This window comes from Stenella coeruleoalba (assembly GCF_951394435.1).
Source record: "Stenella coeruleoalba genome assembly, chromosome: 3".
Lineage (NCBI taxonomy): Eukaryota > Metazoa > Chordata > Mammalia > Artiodactyla > Delphinidae > Stenella > Stenella coeruleoalba.
The window spans coordinates 157,918,985-157,939,549 of record NC_137148.1 but is presented as its reverse complement, the minus strand read 5'-3'; the positions used below and the strand labels follow the sequence as shown (position 1 = coordinate 157,939,549).

At 53.1% G+C, this 20,565-nt stretch overlaps 1 protein-coding gene across 1 annotated transcript in view; it reads right to left on the bottom strand.

Annotated features, from left to right (window-relative positions):
• Positions 1-353: 353 nt before the first annotated feature.
• The window catches only part of WNT3A (Wnt family member 3A), a gene marked incomplete at both ends in the record, with an annotated part of 47,125 nt that continues 26,913 nt past the window's right edge, over positions 354-20,565 (bottom strand). The window contains 2 exons of the mRNA XM_079915828.1: positions 354-833; positions 6,646-6,911. Coding sequence (XP_079771954.1) covers positions 354-833; positions 6,646-6,911 — 746 coding nt within the window. The remainder of the gene's footprint in view (positions 834-6,645; positions 6,912-20,565) is intronic.

Below are 20,565 nucleotides of genomic sequence, written 5' to 3'. Positions count from 1 at the left end.
CCACAGGTTCTCCACAGCTCATTCTGCCAGGAGATACTGCCCTACACGACGAGGTCAGGTGGAGGGAAACATGTGGTCTTGGGAGGAAGGTAATGGCAGGCTAAATCCCCACCCCTGGAGCCCCGCCCCCAGAGAGGACCCCGCCACCCTCCAGGAGCCCCATCCCTGGAGTTTCACCCCAGGAAGGGCCCCACACCTGTCGGGAAGAACTCCATCCCACTCATGAGCCTCACCCCTGCCCTACCACGGAGGACCCCGCCACCCTCCAGGAGCTCCATCCCAGAGCCCCGCCCCATCCATGGAGGAGTCCCCCCGCCGCCACCGGGAAGACCCCCAGCCCGGTGAGGCGCCCACTACTTGCAGGTGTGCACGTCGTAGATGCGCGCGCACTCCTGGCAGCTCACGTAGCAGCACCAGTGGAAAACGCAGTGACACTTCTCCCTGCGCCGCTCGGTGCGCGCGTTGTGGCCGCGACCGCAGCACAGCAGGTCGCAGCCATCTATGCCGTGCGAGCTCACGTTGCAGGTGCGGTCGCGCGTGCCGAAGGATCCCGTCTCGGGGTTGGGCTCACAGAAGTTGGGCGAGGCCTCGTAGTAGACCAGGTCGCGCTCTGTGGGCACCTTGAAGTAGGTGTAGCGTGGCCGCAGGGTCTCCACCCAGCCGCGCGACTCGCGGTGCTTCTCCACCACCATCTCCGAGGCGCTGTCATACTTGTCCTTGAGGAAGTCACCAATGGCACGGAAGTCGGGCTGCGACCACCAGCAGGTCTTCACCTCACAGCTGCCCGAGAGCCCATGGCACTTGCACTTGAGGTGCATGTGGCTGGCGATGGCCTGCAGGAGCGTGCGAGCGGGGGCGTCAGGGCAGGCCCTCAGTCTCCCCACCTCCCACGTAGGGTGGCTGTACTCCTTGCCTGTAGTCCCCCTCCGCTCACCTGGCAAACCCAGTCCCCCCACCTGCTCCATAAAGCTCCGGGACTCCCGGGTGGAGCAGGTGCCCTCTCCCAGCACCACCCTTCCGTGTGGTGCTACAGGTTCTTGTGCCATGTGGCTCCCCTGGTAGACCCAAGATCCCTGGAGGGCAGGGCCTGGGAGACCCCCTCCTGGGCTGGGTCTACTTCTAGGCCATCTATGTTGAGTGAAGGAAAGAAGGGCTGTAACGTGATATGTAAGTGCCGGGGTGTAGGAGGGAAGTCGTTCATTCTGACTGGGGAAACCCAAGACCTCCGTCTACAGGAGATGTACATGGGATGGGTGGCAAGGCTAGGGGCTGACCTGAGCACGGATAATGGTAGTGGCTGGAGCAGGGTACCTTCAGGGCCCAGGAAGCTGGTTTTATCAGATTGTAGGGGAGCTGCTGAGGATTGTGTGTGTTTCTCCTGTGGGCATCCCAACGTCAGGTTGTCTTCCCTTCTCTCTTTGGGGGAAGGAGTGGGGCTGGGGGTGAAAGGTCCTGTGGCATAATCAGAACTAAGGCTGAACTGGCCACTATGATGGGCCCTGGCCACATGTGAGGTCCTGAGATGCGGCTGGTGGTCCAAATTGAGAAGTGCTGTTCAGTGCAAACCACATGCTGGGTCATACTAAGTCCCCAGACTTCGTAAAAGAAGAGGATGTAAAATATCTCATTCAAAATGTTAATATTGATTGCATTATTGCAATAACATGTTGGCTATATTGGGTTAAATAAAATTCATTATTAAAGCAAATTTCACCTGTTTCCTTTTAAAATGTGGCTACTAGAAATTGATAAATCTAAGGCTTCCTGTGGGCTCCGTGTCCAGATGCTGCCTCTACCCTGTCCCCCTCTGCCTGCTCTTTCTTCAACCCTTCCCTCTCATACTGGCACTCTTTTAGGAGTATCTGTAAATTACATTCCCCCACCGCAGTCCAGTTCTGTCTAATCTCCATTCTCTTCTCTTTTGTGACCAAGCTTTTCCAGAGAGGAGCTGCCACTTCCCATCTCTGCCTCCTCAGTCTCTTGTTTTAGTTCTACTTTTGATCAAAGTTATATATGCACATACTTTGAAAAGTCCAAGAGTTCCTAAGACCTATTAAGAAAAACAGGAGTTCTGACCCCACACTCTCATTCACAGCACTTTCCGGACCACTTGAGGCAGCACCTTGTACCTCTACACCTCTGATAAGATGCTTGTCTTGCTACTTCTTGATTTTTCAGTGTTTGGCATTGTCTATGGACCTCTCACCATGGAGGTCCCATAGGACCTCACTCCACAACTCTGATGCACACTTTTCCCAGCCCCCTTCCTACACTAAAATCTATAGCATAATTCCAGTTAGATCAAAATTTAGTGCTGACAGTGTTGGGGCTGTGGTAAATGTCATACTTAGTTGAGCCACGTGCCATGATAACTCTTCCTTTTCTACAAAACGTTTTGTTGTTGCTGTGTGTTTTTTTTGTTTGTTTGTTTGTTTTGTTTTGTTTTTGCAGTACGAGGGCCTCTCACTGTTGGGGCCTCTCCCATTGCGGAGCACAGGCTCCGCATGCGCAGGCCCAGCGGCCATGGCCCACGGGCGCAGCCGCTCCGCAGCACGTGGGATCCTCCCAGACTGGGGCACGAACCCGTGTCCCCTGCATTGGCAGGCGGACTCCCAACCACTGCGCCACCAGGGAAAGCCCATGTTGTTGCTGTTTTTAATGTACTCATCACAGGTTCAGTCTCACTAACTCCTTTCGTTGTCTAAATAGTCTCTTCAAGACTTTCAAACACACCAGCTGATCTATGGATTTCATCTTCTTGGAGACATCTTTTTCAAACGGCTTCTGGTAAATTTTGTGAAATGTGCATGTCTGAAAACAAATCTTTTCTACTTAAAGTTGAAAAGATGATTTAGCTGGATATAAAAGTCTTGGCTTAAAATATTTCCCCCTCTCAGGATTCTGAAAGCATTACTCTATTTTATTCTAGATTTCACTGTTGTTCTTAGAAACTCTGATGACATTTTGATTCCTGATCCTTTGCATGAAACCAAAGCGTTTTCTGGGAAGCTTGGAAGGCTTTTCTGTGTCACAGGCTGTGGATTTCACAGCAAATTTTGATGTGGGTCTTCCCCTTTCTTGTGCTAATCACTTACGGGGCCTGTTTTGTCTGAACTTCTGCTCTTCAGCCCTGGGAACCTTCTCGTCTTATTTCTTTACCAAATTCCTCATCTTCATGTTCATCATTGTCTTTCTTGGACAGATCCTCCATATTTTCTATTCTTTCCTATTTTCCATCTCCTTGTCTTTTTTTCTCTACTTTGTGGGAAGCGTGTCTCAACTATCTTCCAACCTTTTTGCTGAGAGTTTTGTTTTTGCTGTCCTATTTTTAATTCCTAAGAGCTTTTTTTTCCCCTGAATGTTCTTTTAAATTAACATCCTGTTCCAATTTTATGGATTCAGTGTTTTATCTCTCCGGGGATACTGATGGTTTTTTGAAGTTTTCATCCCTTTATAATGTCTCTTTCCCATAAGTTTGAGTTTCTTTTTTCTTTATTTTGGTCTTTACCTTTGTGGTTGCTGGAGGCCTTCCTCAGATGTTCAGTGATCCTTGGCTGCCTGCTCATATTTGAAAGTGGGGCGCCAAAAATCTTGTTGGAACCTCCTGTACACGGGAGGGACTCATCTACTTGGGCCCTCACTGTAGAGTGATCTGGCCACGTTGCTTTTGGGGGAACCCCCACCTCAATATCTTCTAGTTTCTTCTCTTGGGATGGCCTGATTCTCAGGGGAGAATCTTCCATTTTCCTGCCTAGAGCATAATCAAGCTTCACTGTGGCACTAGGACATTAGGAAGACAAATGTGTATGTAGACAGACTACTTTCACTTGGGCAGCCTCACCCTCAGCAGTCCAGACGCCTTCTGCTCTACCCTTTTTAGGGAATAAGCCTCCAGACTTCGGCTGTGGTGATGGAGGGGTGCTGTCTGGATGCAAGAGGTTGGATAGAAGAGCTGGTACGTTAAAAAGTGCTTTTAAAATAGACTTCAAAATGAAAATGCAGCTAAGCATACACACTTTTTCCCCAGACCAGCAAATGACCAGTCTTTCTGTTTCCAGTCCCATATCTATCTCTACTTCTCAAGATATCTGATACTAGAAATTCCTTGGTTGGTTCTCAGAGCTCTCTACTGGCTTAAGATTCAGCTTTCTCGAGTGTACTAAGATAGTGAGTGTTCATCTATCTGCTTTTTGCTTTCAAAATTTTGTTGCCATTGTCACCTTTTCTGTTTTCCATGTTCTCAATAGTCTATTTATGTATCTTAAAATTAATTCATTGTCCTTTTAGTGGAGTTCTAGGAGAATGCAGAGGAAAATATTTGTATTTTGTTTGTCATCTTTAACTGGAAACTCCCAGTCATTCTTCAGGTCTACAATTTCTATGAGATTCTTTCCCAGATCTTACATTTTAGCTTTGTGAACATAAGTAAGCATATTTTTTCTCATAATCTATGTCTAATAATTCCAGTATTTGAGTCTTGTTTCTGTTTTTTTTTTGTTGTTGTTGTTTTGTTTTGTTTTGCTGATTATCACTCATTTAACAGGTTATCTTTGATTATGTGTGGAACATTGTGTTTGAAAAGCTGTTTGTAGAAAAAAATTTCAGCCTAGCATAAGGTTATCATCCTCCAAAGAGGATTTATCTGCCTTCTCCAGGTACATGGGGATAGCAGCAATTTGGGATCACCTTAATCCATTCAGTCTAGAGATTTTACTAGCCTGTACATGTGCATAAGGGCTTGTCTACTTCTGATCTTCCTTTACTCCTCGGGATCCCAGCCTAAACCGAGGAGTTTTTTCCTAGACATAGCACCTTTGGTGGGCCCCTTTTAGCTCTGTGAGGCTGCTGAAAATGCAGCTCAGCATATGCACTTTTTTCCCAGACCAGCAAATGATCCCTGGACAAAAGCTGCCCCAGGCACCAGGTTCAGAGTCTTGTCTTCTCCTGGACTTTGGACTGCTAATTCCTCACTATATGGTTAGTTATTTGACACTTAACAATTATTTTATGGAAGTGTAATACACATGCAAAAGTTTATATATCGTAAGCATGGAATATGACAAAATTTCATAAATGACCAGCCTCAGAACACCAGCTCCTCAGGAACTCCCACCGTGCTCTGTTCCAGTTGTTACACTCTCCCCTCTCCAGGGCATATATTCTAACAGCATCTCCTTGATGACTAATGATATTGATCACCTTTTCACATATTTATTGGACATTTCTAGATTTTCTTCTGTGAAGTGGCTTTCCATTTTTCAGCCAACTTTTCTATTGGGTTATCAGTCTTTTTGTTCTTTTTATACTATAACTTTCATATACTTGTTGTGTGTATATATTGTGAACATCTCCTTCTGTGTGGATTGCCTTTTCAGTTTCATGGTGGTGCCTTTTTATAAATTTTAATATAGTCCACATTATTACATTTTTCTTTCATTGTGAGTGCTTCTTTGGCCTGTTTAGGAAATCTTTGCCTACTCCAAGGTCACAGAGATGTTCTTCTATGTTTTCTTCTAAACATTCTTTGTTTTATCTTTCCCATTTGGAAATGGGAAATTGATTTTTTATATGATGTGAGGTAGGGGTCAAGATTAATTTTTTTCCACATTGTTATCCAATTGACTGAGCACCATTTATGGAAAAGACCACTTCCCCCTCTGCTGCACCATCTTCCCTGTGATAAATCAGGTAACTTATACAGGTGAGTATTCTATACTTTTAAAGGGTACTTTTTACATTTCATCCTACATTTGTACCTGTCTTTAAGCCGGAAGATTAATGTGAGTCACCTAGTTCCCTGTTGCTAGAAGTTAAGTGTTCACTCTTCAGCTCTCTGCAGTGCCCTGGTTCCACTGGCCAAGGCCAGGGCCAACTCTGCTGAACACTTTTCAGTCCCTACACATATCACTTCCTATCAGCAGTGCCCCACTGAACCTCGGACTAAGTTCACTAAGCCCCCTTTTCAGAAGGGCTCGCAAAGCCCTGTACAGCTTGGTCTCTGCCAGCCTTTCCATCCCCCAAATCTTTTTCTTCCTCTGTTCTCCATATTCTACCTGGACTAACTCACATGCATTCTTTCACCTCTGAGCTACCCAGAGGCTCTCCTGGTTTCCCTTCACCTAGATAACTGCCAATTATTCTGCTTGTCTCCACTCACCACCTCTGCGAGAAGTCTTTTTTGAGAATCCAGCCTGGGTCTGACCTCTCCACTATGTCCAGATCACCTTGTGTGTGTGCATTTCTTCATCGTAGAACTTACCACACTGTGGTGTAGCAGACTGGCTGTCTCCCTCCCTGGATGTGCAGGAGCTCCTGCAGGGCAGGCCTTTCTCCCATCCCTCCTTCCTTGTGACCCCAGCTGCACAGGTGGACCTGCCATACTGTGGGAATGCCCTAGACCTCGTGGAGCAACTGGACAGCCCTTGTTTCAGACACCGCTGGGCAGGAGGTGAGCAGACCCCCAGCCTGGCCACCATATACATCCCTCCCACAGCCCACCACCCTGCCTACACCATGCCATACTCCTCAAGGGACCAGGGCACATACCCTGCTCAGAAAGCTGCTATTTCCCAGGGACCCTCAGGGGTGTGGTCTCAGGGCTCTCGGGTTCACAACCCAGGATGGGGGCGGGGGCCGCGGACGTACCTGGCGCCCAGCCTCATTGTTGTGGCGGTTCATGGCGGAGCGAGCGTCTGGTCGGTTCTCCCGCGCGTCTGCGAACTCCCGAGACACCATCCCTCCGAACTCGATGTCCTCACTGCAGCCGCCCCACTTCCAGCCCTCACCGGGCGAGCCCTGGTGGCGGCTGCTGCAGCCGCAGATGGCAGCGGAACCCTCGGCGCACGAGCGTGTCACAGCGAAGGCTACGCCGGCGGAAGCGATGGCGTGCACAAAGGCGGACTCCCGGGTGGCTGCGGAAAGACGCGACGTGGTTGGCAGGACCCGGCAGGGCTGAGGTGGTGGGACTGGCGTGGGGGCGTGGCTGCCTCTTCCCGGGCTGGGTCCTGGGTACTCACAGTGGGCGTGGGGTGCTAGACTCGCAGCACGGTAACCGCGGTACAGTAATGGGAGTCGGGGAGGCAGGGCTTCGGTGGGACAGGAGCGCGCGTCCCCGAGGGAGGACCCAAGGAGGAGGGAGAGCTTCCCCAAAGAAAGTATACGGAGGGCTAAGGAGCCCAAGGCAAGATGCTGGACATAACTTGTCATGGAGAACAGCAATGACGGCTGAAATCAGAAAGTCAGATCATAACCAGTGCTGGTGAGGATGTGGAGAAATCAGAACGCTGTACACTGCTGGCTGGAAGGAAACTGGTGCTGCCCCTTGGAAATGGGTTTGGCAGCTTGTTGAAAACATACACCTACCCTATGACCTGGTCATTCACCTCTGAGGTATTTACCCTGGAGGAAACCTGTGTCCCTGCAAAGACCAGGAAGCAAATGTCACTGCAGCGTTACTTGTAATAGCCCCAAACTGGCAGCCCCAAAATGTCCATCAACAGGTGAATGGATGAAAAATTGTGGCATAAAATAAATAAGTCGTGGGTATGTGATGTACAGATGGTGACTAGAGTTAATAATATTGTATATTAGAAAGTTAAGAGCGTAGATCTTAAAAGTTCTCATCATAAGAAAAAATCTTGTAACTGTGTGGGGTAATAGATGTTAAACTAAACTTATTGTTGTGATCGTTTCACAATATATACAAACATTGAATCATTATGCTGTACACCTAAACTAATATAATGTTGTATGTCAATTACATTTCAATTAAAAATTGTGGCACATCCATGAAATGGAATTCTATTTAGCATACCAGGAGAGAGAGCATGGATGAATCTCAAAGCAATCATGCGGATTGATTAAAACGCATACAAAAAAGGGTCCTTCTAGTGTCCCACCAACCCATGGTGGAGCCCCCGTGCCCAGATGTCCTGGTTGGAAGCTTCCCACAGCCCTGCCCAGGGCATGGCTCCTGGTCCACATGCTGCCCACTTGTGCCTCTTTTTCTGCCTGCACACCCTTCCCCTCTTCCACTCCGGACACCAGGTACTGAGAGGCCCAGCTGAAAGGCTGCCTCTTCTGGAACCTTCCGAAGGTCAGTGCCTCCATTGGCACCTCGCTTCCTGCTGGCCCCATGCGCTTGGGTCTGGAACTGAATGCCTGCCAGGAACCTCATCCAGGATGTCTCTGACCTGGTATTGGAGCTGCCGCCTGCATGCAGCCTTCTCTTTCTACACATGGAGAAAATGAGTCAGGGGATGTGGCATCGGTTTTCAGAATGCCAGTGGGTGATGGCTGGAGCTTGGGAAGGAAAAGCCGGTGGGGCCGAACTGGGTGAGACAGGCATGTGAGGGAGTCAAGGGAGGCCTGCCTTGGCGAGGCCAGCTGCAGGGGGTCGCTGGGTGTGGGAGGCCTAGCCTGACCCTGGTAGACAGAAGGCTAAAGGAGCTGGTCTCAAAGGACAGGCAGGAAATCGACAGAGGAAAAGCAGGGGGCAGGGGTATTCTGCATGGGGAGGCCCACAAGGGCAGGGCCTCAGGTGGGGAGGGGTTGGGCTGGCAGGACCAGAGGGAAGTACAGGGCATGTGGGGGACAGCTTGGAATTTGCAGAGGCTGGACTTCCAGCCAGGCTTCCCCAGACGGGATGAATGAATGCATCACGCCTCCTGAGTGTGTGTAAACATTTCTTCAAGGGCACCAAGCCACGATCCACTCCAGGTGGAGGACAAGGGCCTGGGGGTGCCCTGGGTCCCGTGTGAGCTGGTAGGACTCACTCCTGGACTCGCCATTCCACATGTGTGTGTGGGAGTAGCTGCTGTTTGCCAAGCCCTGCTGGAGAAACGTCAGGGAGCAAGATGACCTCGTGGAGCTTACCTGCTGATTAGCAGGAATTTTAAAATCCTAGGTTAAAAAAAATGCTATGGGCTGTGGAGTGAGCAGGAGAGATGTAGGAACAGGACCAACTAGGACCTTCTGTGCCAGACAAGGGGTGTGTGCCCTGCTGTGTCCCTGAGCTCCTCTTGGGCAGACGCCCCACTGCAGGCCTGGACGCTGCTAGGGCTCCAAATGGCTACAGAAGAGTTATCAAAGGGGGCTGCTGTCTCCTCACCCCACATCAGTGCCCTGGAGGCAGGTGGCTTTCACCCTGGGGAGTGAGTAGAAGTTTTGGGTTGCTCTCCACACTTCCTCCAGCTGCATGGTCTCGCCTGCTCCCAGGTTTGCATCTGAGCATGTGTGTCCCAAAGCTCAGGTGGCTGGGGCAGGAAAATGGTAAGATAGAGCTCCAGCCAGCAATGTGCACACACTCATCCACACATCTTCATACACATCCACACACACCTGCCACTGAAAAGAGCACATTCACTCCTATACCAAGAACACACAGTGTGAGATGTGTCTGAGGAAGTGCCCTCTGCACGAGCCTCCCGATAGCTGTCAGGCCCCACCCTGCTTTTGGTGACTCTTTCTGTGGATTTGCCAACAGTTCTGGATGGTCCTCTGCAGGCCCCGGCCAACCTGTGTACTCTCCATGTTTTGCCCAGAGCAGGCCTGGACTCTTGCTGCTTTCTGGAAACTCCCAGGTGGTAAGCACCCAGCCACAAACCCAGAAAGGGACTCCCCATTTCTTCTCTGTCAGCCTCCCACTGACAGCTTGGTTGGGGACTGCCCAAGTCTGAAGGCTGCTCTGGCCTCCTGAAATGGCCCTGACCCATCCTGCCTCTCCTGGCTCTTCACCATGAGTCCAGCCCGCAATATCTCCCAGTTGCACCAGAAGAGGTTCCTAGTTGGGACAGGCACCTCCAGCTTCCAGCTTCCCCCACCCATCCACACACATGTAACACACACACACACACACACACACTCTCTCTCTCTCACTCTCTCACCAATATATGCATGCACACACATCCACAGACACACACGTAGGCACACACTCTTACACAGGTATGCACGCACATGCCCATACACACACTCACACATACTGCAGGAGGAGCGTTTGGTCCAGTGCCCATCTGGCTCTGCCCAGCCCTTCTCCAGTTCTTGCCACTGTGTCCTTGCTTGGCTCACACACAGGCTGACTCTGCCCCACCTCCTGCCCTCTCAGCCTTGTCCACCACTCCCTGGCCTCCAGCCACACTCAGCCCTCCTCCTTCCCTTGGGTTCTTTCCAACTGCTTCTCTGCTCATGTGCATCTGTCATGTCCCCATCCTTGCTCTTTGAGGCACAGGCCAGGGTCCTGACCCTGCAGTCTGGGTTCGGTCCACACCTGGCCCTGGAGCCCTCGGGCTCCCCAGGTGCTTCAGGAGCACTCTCTTACATCCATTCTGCCTGAAAGCTCCCTGAGCTGGGGGCTGTGTCCTGTTCACCTTTTGTTTCTAACCTGGAGTCCCAGCCCATCCCACAGATGGTTGTTGGGGAGTGAGAGCCTGGTCAGAGGAGAGGGCACGGGCCCTGGGCTGGGGCAGGGAGTCCAGGAGGGTCTGAGCCCACCTGGGCAGGACTACCCCATGGGACCTGGCTCTCTGCCCCTCTCTACTCAGCTTGTCCTTGAATGAATTCAAGACAGCTCCCCTCACTGCTCCCTTTCCCAAATGTCAGCCAGGCAGCTGCCTCCTCAAGACACTTGAAGCCCCTGCCCCGTTTTCCTTTTACAATACAACTGATTAGTTACAGCCCAGCCTAGAGCCACCTTCTGCTGACTCAAAGCACCATGAATAAACAACTGCATGGACACAGACCCCTTTCCTTCTTGTCCCTCCACTCAGAAGAACCCCTGCCCTTATTTTGTCTTTTCAAGGACTCAGATTGTCCCCCACCTCCAGCTCCTTAGAGGGTGGGCTCAGATCCTCATTCTCACCCTTCCAGGGCCCTGGTGTGGTATCTGCCCTCCTGCCCAGGCAATGACCCTGGGTTAGGGGCTGTGAGCTGGTGGCCTGAGGGTTCCTTACCACCCCTCCCAGGGCAGGGTAGAGCCAGTATGTCCTGGGCATTCCTGGAACCCACTGCACACAACCGGGCGCCTCCTCCACTGCATCCTCTCTGGTGGCCCTTCTCAAGGCTCAGATTCTCCAAGTCTTGAATATGCTCCCCCAACTCCCTCTGACTCTGCCCCCTGAGGGCCCAGGGTGAGCTCCTATAGGAGGATCCTGCCTCTGTCTCTGCCTCTGCTCTGCCCCCTCCTCTAGCCCCTCCTTACCTCCCCTTCTCCAGCTTCTGAGATAAGGGGAGAGAAAGCAGGCCTGGGGCTTTGCTCTGCCCCGAACAGGGCTCGGAGATCTCTGCTTATCGAGCTCAGGTAAACAGTTCAGGGCTGCCAGACACACTTGAGGGGAAGGGTGTGCGGGAGTTGGGAGGGGTGTTCCCCCTTGAACTTGGAAGAAAAAGAACTCATTCCTGCCCTGCTGTGTCACCAACTAGCTGTGTGACCCTGCACACTTCTCTTTCCTTTGGGGGCCTCAATTTCCTCTTCTGCTAAATGAAGAGAGGGCCTCCTCACAAATAAAGTCCTGAGGGCCAAGGATACCCTGGAGCCGGCCTTTAAATTGCTCATGAGGAAAAGAAGCCTTTACGAAGACGACGAGCCAGAAAAACTTGAGGTGGTCCATTCTGGCAAAGAAAGTCCCTTTTCAAATGGAAGACACAGGTCTTGAAGTAGTTCCCCGAGATACTGATCAATCACAAAGGGAAAAACTGAAACTCTGCATTGGAGAAATCTGACAGACCCCACCTTACCAGAGAAATAGGGGTTGCGGTCACCAGCAATGGGACAGAAGACGGATGGATGCCACGTGCCTCCTAAGACGAGGCTCCCATCAGGACATTCCACCTCCTTTGAGACATTCTAACCAAAGAATCGTAACTTGCATCTAATTATCAGGAAACGTTAAACAAACCAAACCCAAAGGCCTAACCAAGCTCCTCCCAGTCTCAAGGGCATGAAGGGCAGGGCTGGGCTGGGCTTAGGGACTTGGGATGGGATCCTGGACAGATAAGGGACATTGGTGGAAAATTGGGTGAAATCTGGGTAAAGTCTGGAGTTCAGTTAGTAGTGATGGATCTTACTTTTGATGGATCTAGCTGGGTTTGTGTGATGTCAGCACTGGGGAGGCCTAGGAAGAGATCTGGACTCCTGCAGTATTTCTGTAAGTATACAACTATTTCCAAAGAAAAAGTTAAAACACATCCTGAGACTGCACAGAAGGAAGACCCCCTGAATGCCCAGATGACATCCCACAGTGGTGGGGCTTTTAACCCAGGAAGCCATGGGCAGGCTTTAGGGGGTTCTTAACCCTGCCAAAATCATGAGCTGGAATTCCAGGGCATGTCTGAAAACTCATGTGTTTTTCTGGATAGATTACTTTTATCAGATTTCCACAGGGGTTTGAACCAAGAAGGTCATGACTGACTGGCTGGAGTAGCCTCAGTTTACAGAGGAAGGGGGACAGGGCTCCCCTAAGGTCATGGGTGGGGCAGGCACAACCAGGACTCAGACCAGGGTCTGAAGCCCAGCAGCTGCCCCAGTTACAGCAAAGTTTTTAGCCACAGACAGCAGCCTTGTCAGAGATTATACAACACAGGCAGCTAGGGAGGGGGAGAGAGAACCATCCTGCCTGTGGGAAGAGAATTGCATCTCGGAGATGAGACTGGAAATACCTCTGTCACCAGCAAAATGTCTTCTTTTGAATGGGCTATGACAGGTCAAGAGAGGAGGAGGGGACACGGGCTATGAGAGGGGGGTGCTTAAGGACCAATTTTGTCAATTTACCAAGTTGCTGCGATAGAGCCTGCATGAGTGTTTTGAGCTATCTCAGTCCTGCTCTGTTCCAGCCCAGGACTCTTATCCCACACTGCAATTAGGGCTTGGGAAAAGGAAGAAGAAAGGGAATCTTGTAACAAAGTCTTTCTGTAAGACAAGCGTCTTCCATCGAGAAAAACATCTTCCCCAGAAACTTGATGTTGTCTCATTAGCAATTATTTATTGAGTTCATGCAAAGTATCAGTGATATACCCTTCCTTTCATTCTTCTACCATCTAGCCATCCATCCATCTACAATCCACCCATCCATCCATTTATTCTTCTACCATCCATCCATCCATCCACCCTTCCAGGACCTGAGAGTCTATAATGAGCCATACACTAGGAATATAAAATAAGTAAGATGCAGGGTGCCCATTCTCAAGAACCAAGGTAAGAAGTCTGCAAGAAAGTGGATTGCTGCTCTATCTGATGAAATGTCTAACAACCCAGGCTTTCTGAAAGGTTGAAGGAGCTACCTGTTCTTGCGGTAATCAAGCATAAACTGGATGACCCACTGTTAGGTGGAGGGAATCCCTGCACTGGGAAGGAGGGTGAACCAGAGGAATCCTTGCATTCCTTTAGTGGGAGGCCCTGCTATTGCAAGTCAGGTTCCTTGCTTTGGGCTGTGCTGAGTCACCTGCCTTTGGGAGCTTACAGTTTATGATGAAGAGAGTAAGGGGAACAAGGACACACAGTAGGCTTGGCAATGTGAGCTCTGGGGCAGGCCTGGGATGGATGGATGGTGGATGGGTGAATGGATGAATGAATGGGTAGATGGTGGAGAGTGGGTGGATGGGCGAGTGGATGGATGGATGTGTGGTGGTGGACAGAGGATAGTGGGTGGATGTTGGCTGGATGATGGATTGATGGAATGGTGGATGAATTGTGGATGGATGGAAGGGTAGAGGTAGAGTCTGGGGCAGGTGAAGGAGGACTATATGGCAAGAGCTGGGAGTCTGGGGGAGGGCAGGGGGAGTCACCTGGCAGGGCTGCATCATCACTGAGGCCAGCCCAGCCCTGGGCACGAGGGTTGAGTGTCACATGTGAGATGGGCTTTGGCAGTTACTTCACTTCCCTGGGTCTCAGAACTTTAGAACTAGAGAGATTTTAACAAATCCTGTCTCCAGATTTGGATTTCATAGGCTTGGCAGGTACCAGAAATGACTTGGGGACTGAAATAGGACTGCAAAATGTTGTCACTTTTTTGAGAGAATAAGACACGTAAGAAATGACTATCATAATTTCAGAAAAGGAACTTTTAACATTAAAAAAGGATACAGTTCCAAAGTCCAATATGCTGAAGAAAGTTCAAAAAAATTACCTCAAGGGCCTCGCCTTTCACATTTCACCATGAAGCTGGTGGTTGGCAACTACTTATTGAGCACTGACTGTGTTCTAAGTGGACAAGAAGGCTGCAGGCTCTGTCCCAGAGCTGATTTTCCCTCTGGGAGATTACCCAGAAGGCCCTTTTATCAGGGATTGATAGGAAAGCACTGCCCAGAGGCCTCCCTGCCCTGGGCCCTGCGCATCTTTTTATAACTGCTGAGAGGACTGGTCCGGACAGAAAGAGAGGGCTCCTCTCTGCTGAGCCACCCCCATGGACCCTGCAGGCCCTCTCAGTCCCAATGACGTGTGAAGGCTCAAAATGGGTCAGCCCCGGTCCCAGGCTGCCCGACAGTGAGTACTGTGCCCAGACAGGGGTCGCAGGAGAGGCTCCTGCACCCCCCCCAGCCGTAGGTCCCATGACCACCAGGCTGTTTCAGTAGTTGCAGCTTTCAGGAGGTAAAGGGCCCACCTGCCCTGCTGGGCCCCATACTTCACAGCCACAGGGAGTGAGGAGAGACCCATCTGTCCTCTCCTGGAAGGGGAAGGCTATGGAGGCCTGATACCAGATGAGAAGAAGGGGATGGCCAAGGGCTCCTGGGATAAGCCCGTTGGCCTGAGGGGGCGCTGGAGCGCGCTTTTCGGAGGATAGAGTGTGACCCCTGGCAGTGGAAGTTCCTGGAAGGGGATTGTGGTTCAAATTCGACCACTGACCAATGAGATCAAGCTCCTGGGTGTTCTATCTGTTGAGTCCACCCAGTGGACCCTTTGAGAAGCTCTGCAGGTAACCAGGTGCCCCAGCAGTGGTCACTGCAGACCTACCAGTGGACCCAGGCCCACTGTTCTGGGTGGGGGGCATCTATATCTGTAAGCAGTCCTCTGGTGATTCTGATGCATCCCTGAGCTGAACTCAGGCTCCATTATGGTCTCAGATTCCTAAGCCCCCTCCTCTGGAAGTTGGCCAGACTCAGGAGGTGTTTGGGAGGGAGGTCCCAGGACAGGATTCTGCAGGGAGAGGGGAGGAGTTTACCGTGGCAAGGGTGTCTCTGACACACTCCCCCCCCCCATTAGAGGGACGTGGAGGTGGCTAACACGGAGGGTCTCACATACTCCCCCTGCTCCGGGCTCCTGCAGTGGGCTGTGCATCTCTGGCCTGGCTCGTATGTGAAGTGAGGCCCTGGGTCACTGGGGCCTGGCTGCTATCATCTGGTGGCTGGGTGGGGATTCAGCCTGGGGCAGGGTGGGGTGTGACCTCCTCCTTGGGAACTGTAGGACCTGCCTGTCAAAGCCTCCTCCTGCCTGAGTTCTGGCCTGAGGGACAGCCCTCTCTCTCCTGGGCGTGCCTGCCCCGTGGCCCCTGGAGACCTGGGGCTCCACTACTCCCCTGGGCAGTGTTGACTTTTGGGTCAGACTCCCTGCCTTGGTGCTGGGGTTGGTCAGCAGAGAGGGTGCAGCCCTAAGGCAGGCTCCCTTGTCTCCATGGAGACGCCATCCCCACGGTCAGGACCATGGCTGCAACCCCAATCACCTGCCCAGGGTGGGGAGTCCTGGGCCCCAGCCCCACCAGTCTACTGCCCTGCAGGGAAGCTTCTCTCTCGCCAGGTATGTGAGGAGAATCCCCCATCCTACAGGCTCGTCCCCACTCAGCTGGGGGCCCTCTGTGAGTCTTCCCTGGCGTTCCAGGTAAAGAGTTCTTTGTGGCAGCTGCTGGTGCTCACAGTTGGACAGGACTACAGAGAGGCCAGGTCAGGGCAAATGGCTCCTGTGGGCACTGAGCCTCCACGGGAGCCTCTGTGGGGGCCGCTCTCTGCTCCCACCTGCCCACAGAGCATCACTGGCAGGACACAGAGAACTCAGTGCCCTCACTCATGCCGCATCCTTAGCCCACATTCAAGGGCAGCGACTGTGGCTCCCTCTCAGGCACCACTCAGCCTCCTTGGGCCAGGCCTGGGCCTCTGCACACCTGGCAGGTGAGAGGCTGTAGGAGGGGGAGGATGCAGAGAGGCAATTCCGGGGATGGCCACCCCCCAAAAGACAAGCAAGTCCTGCAGTGCCTGTGCAAGTGCAGAGAGGTCAGCAAATGCTCTGTGTCTGTCTCCCTGGCCCATGAAGGCCTCAAGGGCACTTTTAGAGCGTTCAGAGGTTGGCACCTCTTCCCTCTACCGACGCCCCAACGTGAGGGAAGAAGAGATGGGAGACTGGCCTGAGCCCCTAGCCGGCAGTTTGCTCCCTTCCCACACAGCCCACCTTCCTTGGTCTCAGAGCTAGCGGGGCGGCCAGGAGGGGGTGTCGCAATGGGCAATGGCATTTGGTAATCCCGTTGGCCCGTCCTGCACAAAGGATGGAGCCACCTGAGAGCGGAATGCAGCTTGCGCCCCGCTCTAGCTGCGGCCCCTGACACCGCCCGGCCGCCAGCACGGCCGGCGTCCTGATTACCTGCTGGGGCTAATGAATCTGGCTTTGTGAGCCACTGTCACGCCGCGTTAGGCCCACAATGGCTCTCGATATTTTATATGAATTTCCCCCCTCGTCGGCGATTAGGCCATAGCAAGCCAGTCATAGCAACCGGGAGGTATGCGCAGCCCAGGGGCCTGGGGCGCGAGGGGAGCTCGCTATTCACACGCTTTAACACAGCACTCCCGAGGGCGTGTGAATCGCCAGCAGCATTTTCACTTTTCTCTTGTGCTTAATCTTGTCGTCGTCGTGGGGATATTGTTTTCTGAGCCGGGCGCGGCAGGGTGTCGCCGGGGTCTCTCCTGGCCCCTTTACACACACCCCCAACTGGGGAGAGTTAATGATATACGGGGGAGGCCGCAGAGACAGTCGGAGCTCCCCAACCACCGTGAACCGAAACACTTTCCGATGAGGGTCAGGGGTTGCAACCTGGATTCAGGGATGCCGGTTCCCTCAAGGGCCCCTTCTTCTCTCTGACCCCTCCTGAGCCCTGTGGCTTGTGCCGTCCTGGCTGTCCTGCCCCGGCCCCGTGCCTGCACGCCGGCCCTCCGCAGATCAAGCCGGGACACACAAGGAGGTGGACAGACCACCCCCTGGAGCCTGGCCAAGGGAAGGGGCTCTGCTGGGGAGGGGACAGGCCATGCTGTCCCCCCTCCTGATCCTCCCCAGCCCAACCTCCAAGGAGAATGGGGAAGAAGGCAGGCAGACGTGGGTGCTTGTCCCAGGGCTGTCCAAGGGCACGGGCGGAGGGTTGCGAGGGGATAGGAGCACTGTCTGGGGAGCCAGAGAAGGCAACAGGCACCCGGAACACACTTGCGGAGACCTTGATTGACACCCACAGACCCTGCCCCTAGGGTAACCAGCCAGGACTCTGACATGATGTGCTTTGAGGGGTCAGCCAGGGTCCCCAGCTCAGCTGCCCAATGGGTGAGGTCCAAGTGCAGACCCCACAGTGAGAGTCAGCCCACTTCTACCAGCAGCAAGGCTCCCTCTGCCAATGGGGATGCCCCACCTGGAATGCAGATGTGCAGGCCCTGTGTCCTCCAGGTCCTGAGACCCCCGAAGGGAGTTTTGGAGGCACATATGCTGGAATCAGAGGCAGGGTTGAGTGGCTCCCCCAGTCTCTTCTTTAGGGAAGCCACTGTAGCCCAGGCTTGGGGGTGCCTGGGAAAGCCACTGCCAAGGGCACTATACCGAGGGCCCTAAACTAGTGGATGGACACAGGCTGAGGTCCAGTTTCTAGAGGTCACTGATGATGAAGCTGGGGACCATGCCCCACCTGTTCGTGCTGACGTGCTGGGACACCAGTGGGAGAGGCATCAAGGGTCCTGCTCCCCACTGTGGATGACTCACCTCTTTATGGCCCCTTCCATGTCTGTAAGTTGCAAATGCCCCACCCAGCTGAGACCCAGGTCCCCCCAAAGTCGTGTGCCACCCACAAACCCCCTGGCCTGGACCTTGGACCGGCTGCACCCACTGTGCTTCCCTAGGGGCATGGCCCTGGCTGGGCTTCCTCCAGGAGTGTCTGCTAAGGCGCTGAGGTCTGGGACCTGCCTTCCCTGCCTTTTGGCCTCCCCACCCCTTCACCTCACTGGGGGTCAAGAGTGGGTGTCGGGCAGCTCTCAGGGAAAGCAGGCGCTCCAGGTGTCCAGGGGCCTGCCTGGAGGGACAGATAAGCCGCAATCGTGTGCCAGCCTTCATGCACTCAAAATTCTTCAAATACTTTCTGGCTAATGCAGGTTCCATGGTTCTGCTGCTGTGGAAAGTGAGGGTGGAGGGTACTTCTTCCGAGCCCGGGCTCACCTCTGTCTCCCAACCCCACGTTCCTCGGTGGCAGCTTCTCAGGGGTCCACCTGGCCCACCCAGCCCCCAGCCCCAGGCCAGGCAGATGGTGGTTTGTGTGTGTGTGTGAGCTGGAAGCAGGAGGCATGAGCACACGCTCTTTCCCTCTTATCCTCACCCCACACGCACACACTCGCACACCTCCACACGGGGCTGGGGCCCTCTGCTCAGCTGACAGTGTTAAGCTTTGTTCAACTAGGCCGCCTCAGCAGGGGTGGTCAAGCACCCCACGGACCTTGCCACAAAGCCTGAGTGACCTCTGACACGATTAGGGTCGCCCTGACCCTAATCCAATCAGATTGATTACTGTGAGTGTGGCCCGGTGGCCAGGCGGGGGCCTCCACAATGGCCTCCCAGAGCTGGCCTCTCTCTGGGGCACCTGGCAGGCTCCTTCCTCCTGGGCCATTCAGCTCTGCGCCACAATGAATCCGGCCATTTCTCAGCCCCGTGGCAAGCGATGGGGGAGAGAGGGCTTCCTCTTTCTCATTAGACCAAGTGGTGAGGGCGTATGGGAGCTGAGATGACTTTCATCCAGCTGAAAATGGAGGAGGGAGGGAGGGGCAGAGATCAGGTCGGGGGAGGGGGGAGCAGAGGGGGCAAAGGGCAGAGGAAGGAGCATGGACATGTGGGAGTGGACATGAAGGGGAAAACATGGGGGAGAGTGGACACGGGGGAGAGAGGACAAGAGGGGAGAGTGGACATGGGAAGGGTGGATATGGGGGCAAAGGGACTGGGACACCAAGGCCACACGAGGGTCCCAGAGGCCTGCTGGAGTCTTGGTTCCCCCTGAGAGGCTTTCAAGGAAGTGAGGGAGTGCAGAGGAAGAGGGGGAACTCCCTGGGCCCCCAGCCCAGAAGTTAGTGACTTGTCTGTTCCTTGGGGCAGGCCCTGGGCACCTGCAGCGCCTGTTCTCACCTGGAGAGCCCCTACAGACACCACCACCCCCTCCACCACAGGCTGGCACATTCTTAGGAGTCCTGGCCTAGCCCCTTCTTTGTGCCTCAGTTTCTTTAACTTGTAACCATAGTGCTGGCTCATGAGATGGGTGCTAGGATTCAGTTTACTGCTGTGTGTAAAACACTTAACACACAGCTCCAAAAGCACTGTATACATGTTTTAAAGAAAGAGAGAAAACCCTTTAAGATCCAGCTCAGACGCCCCCCTCCCCAGGGAACCCTACCCATGTGGGCACCCTCAGGCATATGTGCTCATCCTTCAGTCACTCACATCCTTATAAAGCACCCATTCTGTGCCAGAGCAAACCTTGGTACTGCCCTATGTGCCTGCTGTGCATGGCAGGAGGCCCCACACCAGACCTGAGATCACCCTGCAGGGCTCAGCTTTTGTCCCGGGAGAGTGATGTTGAGGTTGGAGGCAGGAAACTAGGAGCTGCTCTGGAGGCCAGGAGCTGCCCCCCAGGTAGTTCCTGTGGGCTGAGAGCTAAAGATAAGAAGGATCTGGAGAGGATGAGGATTGCAAAAATGGGGCCCACAAAGACTGACTCCATTTCAGACTGTGGGGTCCAGCGAGGGGCAGGTGCAGGCAGCTCTGGACTGGCAGGGAAGGTCCCTCTATAATGACGATGTTGGAAAAGTCGCCTGGGAGACAGCATGGCTGATGTGGCACCCCGATGTGGGTAACACAGAAGGGAGTATGGGCAGGGGTCAAGAGGCAGGCCTCAGGGCCTCCACAGCTGTCCTGACTAAGGTGCTTGTGTGTTTGACCATAGCTGGAAGATTGCGGGTTTGCAGCTGAGCATGACAGGATCCTGTGTCTGAACGTGCAGAAAAGGGACGAAGCCTGTGGGCCTGTGAGGGTGATGCTGTGCCCCAGGGGTCTCCAAGGCAGGTTCACATATCCCTAGGGGTGCGTAGGTCGGCATGGGTGATTCCAAGGCAACCTCACTGGCATTGTTGCTTCTTCTCCCGCCTCCCCTTCTAGGACCACCCATCTCCCACTTGACCCATGAAGAGACGCCCAGTTTTCCTGGCACATGTCCAGCCCTGGTACCATCTATAAAGACTGGGACACCAAGCTCTGTATAAATCAGGTGTTTCCAATTTCTTGTTTCAGAATGAAAGAGGACCCAATTGAATGATGAGCTGACAAAATTTTTAAAACTTTTTGATAATATATCACTGTGAGATTTT